The 12,154-nt window shown below is 44.1% G+C and overlaps 1 protein-coding gene across 14 annotated transcripts in view; it reads right to left on the bottom strand.

The window, feature by feature from the left end:
- Window positions 1–2,327: 2,327 nt before the first annotated feature.
- The window catches only part of LOC119015471 (gamma-aminobutyric acid receptor subunit alpha-5-like), a 184,128-nt gene continuing 174,301 nt past the window's right edge, over window positions 2,328–12,154 (bottom strand). For 13 of the 14 annotated variants that reach the window (XM_037091463.1, XM_037091462.1, XM_037091466.1 and 10 more), the window contains 2 exons: window positions 10,462–10,658; window positions 2,328–5,678 (listed from right to left, as the gene is read on the bottom strand). In XM_037091463.1, coding sequence (XP_036947358.1) covers window positions 5,397–5,678; window positions 10,462–10,658 — 479 coding nt within the window. In that variant the 3' untranslated portion in view covers window positions 2,328–5,396. Of the gene's footprint in view, window positions 5,679–10,461; window positions 10,659–12,154 lie in introns of those variants that run through there. The other variant, XM_037091471.1, reaches the window with a different exon arrangement.

Below are 12,154 nucleotides of genomic sequence, written 5' to 3'. Positions count from 1 at the left end.
ACATAGCATCTTGTGAGGATCCCCCTGTCTTTTTAAGACAGCTTCAAGTTGTTGTCATTTCTGTACTAGCCACATTTTCAGGCCTTGATGCATTGGCCAAGAATCAGCCCTGCAACCCCTAAATAAGTGAAATGTCACTTTATCACACCACTAAGAAATGACATTAAAGGAGAAATATGAAACCAGAGAACGGCCAAAATAACATTATGTGTGTTTAAGCAAAGCTCATCTTGGTATTTACAATAAACATTGGCGGGTGGTACATTCTGTCAGCCCTGTCCAACGCTGCTGTGTTTACAGCCTGTAATGGTGCCTCGTCTCACACAGGCACATTCAGAGATAATGTGAGAAGCTCACTGGACGCAGCCTCATCTTCTCTTCCACTGTCCAATTCTGCTTTCAGCTACCCTCAATATGTGTCTTCTAAAGGCAAGGAAGCATTCATTTTTGCCTGTCATTTTTCATTCATTTTTTTCATTCATTTTTTCCGTCTAATATTTCATCCACTATTATTTTAAAAGTCTTGGAATCCTTTTCTTTTCAAAACTGTTATGAAAAGTAGGATATATAAATGTATATAAATTCCACATATATACTATATGCGCCAGTATATCTAATGACTCCTCTCACAATAACTCACTCCCTCCAACTCCCAACACATACAGTAACCGTACATACCTGTACACACTGATGACATGAGCGTGCACATGCACCCACCCACACAAATGGAAAAGCTTCTCGCTGAGACAAACATGCAAACACAAATACACAAGCGCACTGATTGCCTACAAACTGGAGTGTCCATTCTTTTACAAGCAAGTTTGAGACACATACACATGCGCACACACACACACACACGCACACACTCTCTCTCTCTCTGACAGCTCAATTTTCAACTGCATAAGTGCCTCTCTCCCCACATCCACGGCGTCAGTGTGCCATCCTGCTTTTGCTTTTGCTTTTGCGTAGGTGGCAGGAGCTTCTTCCAGTTTGGCGGCGGCGGTGGGGCTCCTCGCTCGCTTGCTCGCTCCCAACAATCCGCCCTTTGACACTCATGTTCATGCCGCTCACTTTTAAACTAGGTCAACAAACTCGGGGTAAGGCAGTGACGTGCTTGTGCATCTGTCACTGGATATTAGTCGTATCATTGTCATCAGGGAGGCGAGGCTGCCTGAGGACAATTGTAACTCATTTTATTGTACGTGGGGAGATTAATTTGTCATGTTGCCCATCAGAACATTGAATTAGACGCATGATTTTGGACTAAACCAGGGAATGTGTAACGGCTAAATGTTGTGCTTGGACTTGGTAACTTGGTACATCCTCACAGTGATCTGTGATAACTGATAAACAGACTGCCATCTGTGAGCTGATTGCATTTCGTGTTACATGAAAAACACAACGGGGGGGGGGGGGGGGAATTCAGAATATTTGTCAGTCATAGCTTAAGTAGCTACACTAAACTGGTTAGTAAGAAAAATAAATCTGCTGAAGTTAGCATGCTAACCAGCTAGCTGAGAGGTGATAGTCTTCTCAGGTTCTGACAATGCTGATGCCGACTGTGCCCAACGTTCCTCCTGCTCCTCCTCAACCCTCCATCTCTGTCTGTTGCTCATGGGATAATAGGCGGAGCACTGTGTGGCTCCGGATCCTAACCAGACTAGGACTATAAACCAATAAATAGTTGAGCAATACTACATTTTTTAACATTTCTATTTTAGCCTTTGTGGTACAAGCAGGAAACTCTCCGTGCTCCCTGTTAAAACTAGTAGCTACAGTTAGCAGCAGTTCCAGGTGTCCAGTTCTTACATATTGCACCCTTAATGTTGAATTCCACCATGACAGGTCTAAGGTAACAGGGTGTTGCAAGCTTGAAAGATTGCAAAGTTCACTCTCTGTTAACAGAGAGTTTCCCAGCTTGGAATTTGAGCGCTTGCATCTGCTACCATTAGCCAGTGGAGATTACCGTCTTAATCGCATTGTTAACACACAAGTGTTTGGATTTCAACAGTGGCTTTGAGAGTGAGAGAAACGATTGTTTGGTCACTGGCAGTAAGAGTCTCTATCAAATCCTGTTCAAATTGGTGATGACTCACAGGGATCAGAGCTAAGGAGGCCCTGACACTGAAGTCTGAAAGGATATTACCAAGGATATTGATGGATACACTCGTGGACCGAAGTGTAAAAAACCCTAAACGATGGAATTTCCAATGTAATAACAGTCTTGTGTCTCCTCCTCATGTTTTTTTTTTAAATCTCCTGTTTCACGCTTGAACCTGTAAACAGACCTTCACACTCTCCCAGAAAAAAAGACTTCACAGTAGCACTTGACCAAAACGTTATTTATTAATATAAGCAATGTACCACGCACTAGAAAAAAGATACCTATTTTCACTCTAGATCCTGTTTTCATAAAATATTTCTCCCAGGAGTGCTGAACCAAGATCAGAGTGGCTTCCTTAGTACGGCCCCCCTCCCTCCCACCGCCAGAAACATCACTGTCAATCAAAACACAATTGGTTTGCAGGGTAAAGTAGGAGTATTACATGATCCTCTGACACCCCAGTGTGACGATACATCATTGAAACTTTAATGGGGGTGATGAGGTCTCCGGATGAGGCTCCCGAGGCGGGCTCATTACGCTTTGCCGGCTGATCCTGGGTTAGCACTCCGGTTCCAAAAGAGGCTTTATAAATACAGGTCCCAGTCAGTCGAAACACACAGGTGATTTTTCATTAAGACGTAGAAAATAGTGATTTTGTTTTTATTGAAGTATCTCAACGGACTAAGACACTTATAAAGTGTAGTAGAAATATCAGAGGTGAGGAGAGTTTACTGCGGTGTGGGCCAAGCTCTGTTCAGTTCAGTCAGTTCTAGGAGAGATGGACCTTGTGTCAGAACACTCAGGAAGTTTCACTGTCTCCTACGAGCTTGTGTTAAATCAGCCCACAAGTGTCTGGAGGCCTTATGAATATGCAGAACCCCTAAATATAAACTAGTTTACACTTGGACTGACTGAACTGGAACCAGATTGACTCCGGCCTCGCTACTGGCCTAACTTACATTCCATGTATAACTGTATGAAAATAGAAACATTAATTAGATACATCTTACATAAAAGCTTTTCTCTGAACATACAAATACCAGGGAAAGAGTGTCTGTGTGTGTATGTATGTGTCGGGGGGAAAAGGAAGGGAGGGGTTGATTGTTCTACAAAGCCAAACAACTGCAAAAAACACCATAGAACAGTAAAGAAATCCAGAATGTTTCAAACGCAGTCCACCTCCCGTTGTTTTTTCTCGACCTTGCTAGCTGTTTGCCTCCATGTGTGAGGGGAGGGGGATGTGCGACTCCATCAAGAGTCATCAACAGCCATCTTGAATCATCTGTTTTTTCCCCAACACTGCTATTTGTACAGTATGCGAGTGTATGGAGTATCACAATATATAGAACCTATTTTACAGTACCTGTGATCATTGCCAGCCTGGGCACAAGACGAATCAAAGCTTTCATCAAGACTGCATTTTTCTATCCTCTGCATCTGGAACTGGACGGGGTGACTAATGCAAAGGAGACACATACAGCGTTGTGTTTGTTAGGTGCTTTATGGTTCCAGAGGTTTGTGTTCAAAGCTAATAATTGATTCTGCAGCTCATTTTGTGCCAATATACATGTATGCCAAACAACTGTCATGTCTAAACAATGATGTTGTGTTTCCCCAGAATTACATCACGTGCAGGTGAAACTCTCCACTGAAAGCAATGCTGATGAAATGTCTTTGGGGTCAGAAGCTCCTTGGAACAGTTCAACATTTTGAGAAAAGGTGAGTACTCGCTTTCTTGCAAGTCAGAAGCAATAATAAAATAAGCATTATTCATACAGCACTTTTCAAAATAAAATTAAAGTGCTTTACATATTTTAGCACAAGGCCTGGAAACAAAGCCACTAAATTCAATGCTTTAAAAAGGGTCATATGTAAGAATTTAAGTTGAAATCCTTCAAAGAATAAACTAAAGATCTGAATGCAGCAGATCTGAATGTGTTAGGTGGCTGGTTATTACATATTCCTCCTGTAACATGTTATTTCTTAGTGGTGTGATAAAGTAACATTTCAAAATGTAAGAATTGGCCATACACAAAACAAATGGGGGGAGGCAGCAGAGTAACTGCTAACTGCTGCTAACTCTAGCTGCTGGTGTCTTTGCAAAACAATATGTAGACAACATAATTCCAAAACAGCTATTTTTGACGATCAACTCAAATTCTTACATAATACTGACCATGTCAGTAATAGAATCCTTATTGAAGTGACCATCAACATAAACTTGGTTATTTTATATATATAATAGAAACCTTCCCGTAAAAGGAAGCCCTCATAAAGGAAGTCTTCATAAAGACAAAAGTTGAACATGGGGTTACAGTTTCACATTTTACCCAAACTGTTGAACTTATCCTCAAAAGCCAAAAGACAAAACCAAATCATAAAGCGATTAAAACAAAATGTAAAACTGTTTTTATATAGTTGTTGTCAGGAAGAAACCAGCAGTGCTCTAACCTAATCTGTTTATTCAACTAGGGTAACACACAGAATATGCCTGGGGATGAGATTAGCATGTTTAGTATTAGATTGGTGTATTTATGCAGTTCTTGTACATTTTGTGTGGCAGATTCAGCATAAACACCCAAATCTTCTTGGCATTTACTGTAAACTGCATCGCCTGGTCATAAAGCATCATGAACAAAGGCTGACTTTGTTAATAATAATAATCATAATAATACGAAGAAGAATAAGCAAATGTTACAATATTAGAAAGCAGAACTAATACTAGGGTACAACTAAAACTAATGTGCTACAAAATGAAAGGTAAATGTTAGTTTTAAATATCTCCTGTGGTGGTGTTCCAGGTCTGTCAGCATGCGGTAGTGTGGTGGATGAGGTAATACAGATAATGGAGGGAACTCTGAAGCTGCGTCTCTCTGTGCCGCACCCTTTCTAAAGAAGGCACTATGGGTGCTTCGCCATCTCGATGACCAAGATTCAGCAATGCAACACCCGTCCCAGAACGTCATCTGAAGCTGCAGCTGTCTGCTGTTTGGTATCTGAGTCATCAAAGGGACCAATCCATTCTAAGTAATGCTTGCGGCTTGTTGTTCGACTGCTGAGCATTTTATTCTCCTTGGAGTGCCACTGCTCAAAGTATCATGGCCTTTACATTGTGCACCACAGCACACAGGTAGTCATACCACTCCAGAGGCAGCACATCTTCCACAATTCCCAAAGAGTGGGTCCACCTCATTTCCTCCTCCATGCTTAGTTTTGACCTTAAATCACGAGCCGCAGTGCAAAGTGGCTGTGACTGTGGCTGTTCCAGCAGGGCCCACGGGTCACAGCCCGACTAGAGGTAGAGGTAGCTGACCCAGTAGACTATGTTGAAGAGCAAGAAGGAGGTGGGGAAGAAAACCCGGGAGTAGGAATCCAGCTCGCGGATGTTGACGTGGATGCGTCCTTTCTTCCAGCCGCCTTCTTTACACTCCTCATAGCAGCAGAAGAAGCTTGTGCAGTCTTTCCCGTCCAGGCACTCGTACATGCAGTTGTCTTCGTAGTCCTGCCAGAACAGGGAGTTGCCCATGGGCATCATGGGCCGAGGGGTGTGAGCCATGTTGAAAGATGAGTACGTCTGTATGGGTAGACAGAGAGAGCGCATTATGGTTTGCTAATTGTAACCTTAACCAAACAGCTGAGCCGAGCTTTGACATTCTTAATGCTTTTTCTGCTGTAATATATCAATTGTTAGAATGACAGGCTAACTAGCTTAGTACTGTATCTGCCTGTGACATCTGGCCTATCAGCTGGTGAAACTGAGTGGCTGGAGGTCTGCTTTTTGTCTTCCTACATCAAAATCCACTTCCCACTTTACAGGTTTAGCAGCCATTACTAGTGAATATTATTAGTAGTTCTGTTGAGGATTACTCATAAAAAAGGACAGAAGGATGTTTACACATATTTCATTAAAAGTAAAAGTACATTTAACAGAATTCTAGCATATTAACAACAATGATTGTTATTTTCAACCTCTTTATTGCCATATAATGCTGCTACATCCTACATTTCTTTTAGACTTGAATGCTAAAGAAGTACCTCCTGTCAAAATTCATTATGTGACTTCCTCCCTGACGTTTATAAAATCGTGTGGGACAACCTAATTGGGGTAAAAATCACACATTCTTCCAGTCCTCTTAAAGGAAGAGTGGGAGGCAAGAGGGGGAGAGGAAGAGAGTTAGATGTTCCTTGTGGAGTAAGAGAATTGACTGAGTGGGTGGCACAAAGGGGCTACATGGATTGGGGGGGGGGGGATATGAGGCTTCCCTGCAGACAGGCGAGGCCAAAATACAGCAGAGAGCCAGAAATGCAGAGGAGGGGACTGAATGTAACATAACTTAATTGTTCAGCCCAAGATGACGGTCCTTTTAGCCCTGAGACACATTCAGCAGAACTCATCCACACTGGGAGGAAATAATGAAGAGTAGGAAATGACAGCAGCGGTGGCTGACTCAGTCTTAGTACATGTGTGCCACCATTAAAGCATTCGCGGCAGGTGCAGCCTTGAGAACGCCCACACAGAGCATTAGGCTCTCGCACCAGAGCGATTGCTAGAAAAGAAATGTTTTCAGCTGCATATGTGTCCATATAGACACACACTTGGGAAGTCGGGATATATACAGTGGGATACATACACACACATATATATATGTATGTGTATGAGATTGGGGTGTGGTGTGTGTGTGGGGGGTGTGGTGTGGTGTGTTGGGGGGGGGGGGTGTGGTGTGTGTGTGTGGGGGGGTGTGGTGTGTTGGGGGGGGTGGTGTGTGTGTGGGGGGGGTGTGGTGTGTTGGGGGGGGGTGTGGTGTGTTGGGGGGGGGGGGGGTGTGGTGTGTTGGGGGGGGGGGGGGGGGGTGTGTGTGTGGGGGGTGGGGTGGTGTGGGGGGGGGGTGTGGGGGGGGGGCTCATGAAGCCCAAAACCTTCAAAATTTTGCCCCCTCCTCACACTTCAGTAAAAGTTCAGCTGCTCGTGCTTCTTTTTTTCATAACCCCCTGCTTCCATCTCTCAGAAAGCCCGGGGGGGAGACACAGCTCCCCTTCGGCCAGCTACACCAGCTCGGCAGGAATCGAAAAAAGCTTACTGAAGGCGCAATAACTTGTGGCCTCTTTGAATGTACTGCAGGAGATGTGACCACACTGTGTTTTGTCCAGGTGGTGGATGCCAGGCTGGTGTCTGGGTTTCATGCCAGGGAGCTGGAGCTGGTCATAGCTGGAACAGCTGACATTGACTTATCACACTGGAGGAACAACACAGAGTACACAGGAGGTATCATCAACTGTGTCAACTCTACTTCCTGTCCCAATAAAGGGGAATCAAACAGTGTCTTTGTTCCAATGTTAGTTGACTACAAGTAGTTAGGTCAGCTGCCCAATAACAGACATTTGCATTCCTATGTTACTTATTCAAAAACCTTGGACACAGTTTAATCTTTTCTAAAAATATACAAGTTAAAGTACAAAACATAACATAAATTACAAAGATGGAAAAACTAAAAACCAAACCATAAAGACACAAAATCCTAACATACATAATTCTCTTACCTGTACACACAAACACACCAATCCACACATTCCAACCTACATTACAAAAGCCTAACCCTTACAGGAACATACATACAAAAGAATCAAGTAATTTTTCCAACATTTTTGCTCCACTCGCCCGCCCGCCGCCGCCTCCACTCGCTCCACTCGCCGCCGCCTCCACTCGCTCCACTCGCCGCCGCCTCCACTCGCTCCACTCGCCGCCGCCTCCACTCGCTCCACTCGCCGCCGCCTCCACTCGCTCCACTCGCCCGCCGCTGCAAGACTTCAGCCTTTTCTAGTTTTCTGTACCATAACCCACCCCGTACATCTCTCCGAAATGCCGGGGAGGAACGCTCCTCCTCCCCGACCCCACTACTGCGGGATTGTTCCTTTGTTCCAGGTACTGGCCACGGGCGGGATTCGAACCAGGTGCTTACGCCCCTGGTACCTTCAACGGTCACGAACAAACCCACCGCGCCACCGAGTCCCCTTCACACTCAAACCTTCTCTCCGAGCGCTTTTTAGTTTTCAGTTTCGGTGTCGGCCTTTAAAAGGCCCACAAAGGATTCGAACCAACATGCTCCGAATCTCTAACCAAGCTCCTAACACGCTGCGCTATCCGACCTGACAGTCTTCACCTGCGCGTCTGCAGGCTTTTCACCTCTTCTTTAGGATAAGTAACTTCAAAAGCCACACAAAGGATTCGAACCAACATGCTCCGAACTTCTAACCAAGCTTCTAACACGCTGCGCTATCTGACCAGACAGTCTTCACCTGCGCGTCTGCAGGCTTTTCACCTCTTCCTTAGGATAAGTAACTTCAAAAGCCACACAAAGGATTCGAACCAACATGCTCCAAACTTCTAACCAAGCTTCTAACACGCTGCGCTATCTGACCTGACAGTCTTCACCTGCGCGTCTGCAGGCTTTTCACCTCTTCCTTAGGATAAGTAACTTCAAAAGCCACACAAAGGATTCGAACCAACATGCTCCGAATCTCTAACCAAGCTTCTAACACGCTGCGCTATCTGACCTGACAGTCTTCACCTGCGCGTCTGCAGGCTTTTCACCTCTTCCTTTGGATAAGTAACTTCAAAAGCCACACAAAGGATTCGAACCAACATGCTCCGAATCTCTAACCAAGCTTCTAACACGCTGCGCTATCTGACCTGACAGTCTTCACCTGCGCGTCTGCAGGCTTTTCACCTCTTCCTTTGGATAAGTAACTTCAAAAGCCACACAAAGGATTCGAATGTTAAAGAAACAGTGAGTATCAGTCAGGTCCAATAGCTCAGGCTAATATGAGCCTGGCCAGCAGTTCTGAGGTTGTGGGTTCGAGTCCTGATTAAGTTTGAGTTTCATTCTTATAAAAGTTTCAAGTACAGAATGAAACGTGGCCAGAGAAGTTGAAGTGCTCGGCAGTCACTACTTCAAACTTTTATAAGAATGAAACCCAAACTCACAACTGCTGACCAGGCTCCTATCAACCAATCAAGAGTCAAACCCACGACCTCAAAACTTCCAAGCCTGGTTTTACGCTGCTGAGCTAACTAGAAGTAACAATTACAGCCTCTCTCAGAGGTTTTCACTCCTTCTGAGCAGCGACTTCATAAAGAGTCAGGATCTTGGCAGGTGGACATCAGCCTTCAAAACTCTCTCAGGGTTTGAACCCACAACCTTCAGTCTTCAAAACAACACTTTATCTTCCTGAGCTAATGAGTTGGGGATAAATGTTTGTGTCTGAGAGGAGTTCACTCTTTGTTTTGGACATCAGGTTTAAAAATCACCTGAACTACCCAGGGTTTGAACCCAAAACCAGCACACTTCACTGAGTATTATGAGAACCAAACCTGCACTCTCAGAACTGCTGACCAGCCCGCTATCAGCCTGAGCTACTTAATCTGACTCATGTGCTTTGTTTCTTTCACATGTCACTTTTTTGAACGTCAAACCTTAAATTTTAATCAAGAATCGAACCCACAACCTGAAAACTTCAAATCCCAGTTTTACCCTGCTGAGCTAACCAGAAGTAACAATCTCACTGTCTCTCAGAGGTTTTCATTCCTTCTTCTGAGCAGCGACTTCACAAACACTCAGGATCTTCTCACACATCTCTTCTCTGAGCGCTTTTAAGTTTTCATTTTTAAGTGCTGGACTTCAAAAGTCACTGAGTCTCATGAGATCAAACTCTGACCTGTAGAGTCACAGCAGGCATAATTAGTTTGGTCTGGGACACCTGAGCTGCTGGATCACACAGGTGGACAGCAGCCTTCAAAAGTCAATCAAGGTTTGAACCCACAACCTTCAGTCTTCAAAGCAACACTTTATCTTCCTGAGCTGAAGACTCAGGGATGAACTTCTGTTTCTGAGAGGATTTCACTTTTTGTTTTGGACATCAGGTTTAAAAAAAAAAAAAAATCACTATCTTCCTGAGCTGATGAATCAGTCAGTGAAAACCTTGAGGATTGAACTCAGAACTTTAAGAGTGGAAGCGTGGTCATCAGATACTCATCCTTCCTTTCTTACTGGCTCTGACTCCAGGCTAAAACCCATGACCTCAGAACTTCGGAGAAATTCTTCAACTCACCAAGCCGTCAAGTCTGCAGCTTGTCAGTTCAGAGAGACTTAAAACGGCGACAGGGGTCACTGTTTTGAGTCTCCTCGTCTGTATCGAGTCTCGCTGTGGTTGTATTTGTGAATGGTTTCCTTTTGTGCTCTCTTTGTAATCGGATGATTACATTTCTGCATTCAATGTTGGATGTTAACATATAGAAAAGGATACATGCAGAGCTTAAACACAGCACCTGACTAGTACTCACACATTCACCCCAGGCTTACCATTCTCCGCGTCTTGGGAGGGGGTCTGCGTACACTGTAGGAGTAGTAGTTGAGCATGGCATACTCAATCATGGCAGCGAAGACGAACAGGAAGCAGACGGTGACAAACAGGTCCATGGCCGTCACGTAGGACACTCTAGGTAGCGAGTTCCTGGCCACTGTGCTCAGGGTGGTCATGGTCAACACTGTGGTGATGCCTGGAAGGTAGTGCAAGTGTGAGGAAGGCTCCAGCAACACTTTGCAAAGAGAAGTCACTGTGATAGTGTGATGAATAGCTGGTTAGCATTGGGGTGACCCATGTGGAAGTCAGTGATTATATAACATGTGGGCAGAGGTTTATTAGTCAACATTAATAATGCATATGGGGTATTCTGGGTAGATGTCCCCAATCTTGCGTCAAGCCTGTCTTCTGCTGCAGTTGAGGTTTGTTTGAATGTGGTGAAGGAGAACAGTTAATGATCATAACATGATTAAATAATTCAGATTTCTGACTCCCTTTATTTCTTTCCTTTCTTTGCATGTTTTAACAAACATTCAGTTGGACACAGGGTGCTCATCAGTTTCAGTTTTGCAAAGATACATGTTCACCTCAGCCTGAGACTTGCTGAGCGCTTCCTGGGACACTTTTAGTTTGGTCTGGGACACATTCAGCTCGTTGTGGGACTCTTTCAGCTTAAATATCTTAGTTTTGACTTACTTAACAATTTCACAAGTCTCACATATATATATGTGTGTGTGTGTGTGTGTGTGTGTGTGTGTGTGTGTGTGTGTGTGTGTGTGTGTGTTGTGCAACTTTTCACTGTTTTTCTCTCCTAGCAAAAGTTCAATCTAAGTGTGTGAGAGAATCTTTTTGTAGACTTCTCAGGTTATGTCCTGACCCATGTCTGGTCATTAATCAGCCTCTGCAGAGGTAAAGCCCTCATTAGTGCACTTGTCTTTAATTGACAGTGATAAATGAGGCCTTTACATGATAGTGAAAACTCACATTTAAATGAAAATGTCTAATAGCCAGGCTGAGAGAGTACTGCCAATCACTTGTCAGCTACTTATAAATGATTGATGCTAATGGTGAGTTAGTCGCTTTAAGAGGCAACTGACCTTTTTTTTTCCCTTTTTAAATTGTCGACTTGTGAAAGCACTAATGAATACCTGTCACACTGGTTAATAACTATTCTAATTGGAAATAACTTTTAAATGTGTCTCATTGTGTCATCAGTGCCATTGTTTGAGAAATTACTCCCCACGGTGTCTTAAAGGAGAATATTGTGTTCGCCTGGTGAAATGAAATCAATTCTTTCAAAGAGAGATGAACCCAGTGACATTAGTGCCCACTGGGGGCATCGATATCTACTGCTGTGACACACACATCATTCTCGTAAGCTCGCCGTCTCTCCCTCTCATCCTTCCCTCTTTCTCCTCATGCCGCGTCTCACCCCTCCTCTCCATCCCTTTCTCTCCCCCTCTCTCTTCTCCGTCTCTTTCATCCTCATCTCCCACATGTCTTTCATGGCAGAGTGTGCCACTGTTTTCGCCTGTGGTTTCCATAGAGACGAGTTGCTCCCATCTATTTCAAGCTACCTCCTCTGGTCTAGTGTTCGTCTAGACTTTCTCTTTTCTCCCGCTCATTAGATTTAAGCACTAAACTAGGTAAATGAACAACTCTCCACTTCTAATACCTTAAACCCTAGTATCT

The sequence above is a fragment of the Acanthopagrus latus genome, chromosome 24 (assembly GCF_904848185.1).
Source record: "Acanthopagrus latus isolate v.2019 chromosome 24, fAcaLat1.1, whole genome shotgun sequence".
Lineage (NCBI taxonomy): Eukaryota > Metazoa > Chordata > Actinopteri > Spariformes > Sparidae > Acanthopagrus > Acanthopagrus latus.
The sequence above is the reverse complement of the archived record's forward strand: the minus strand, read 5'-3'. Positions and strand labels throughout refer to the sequence as shown.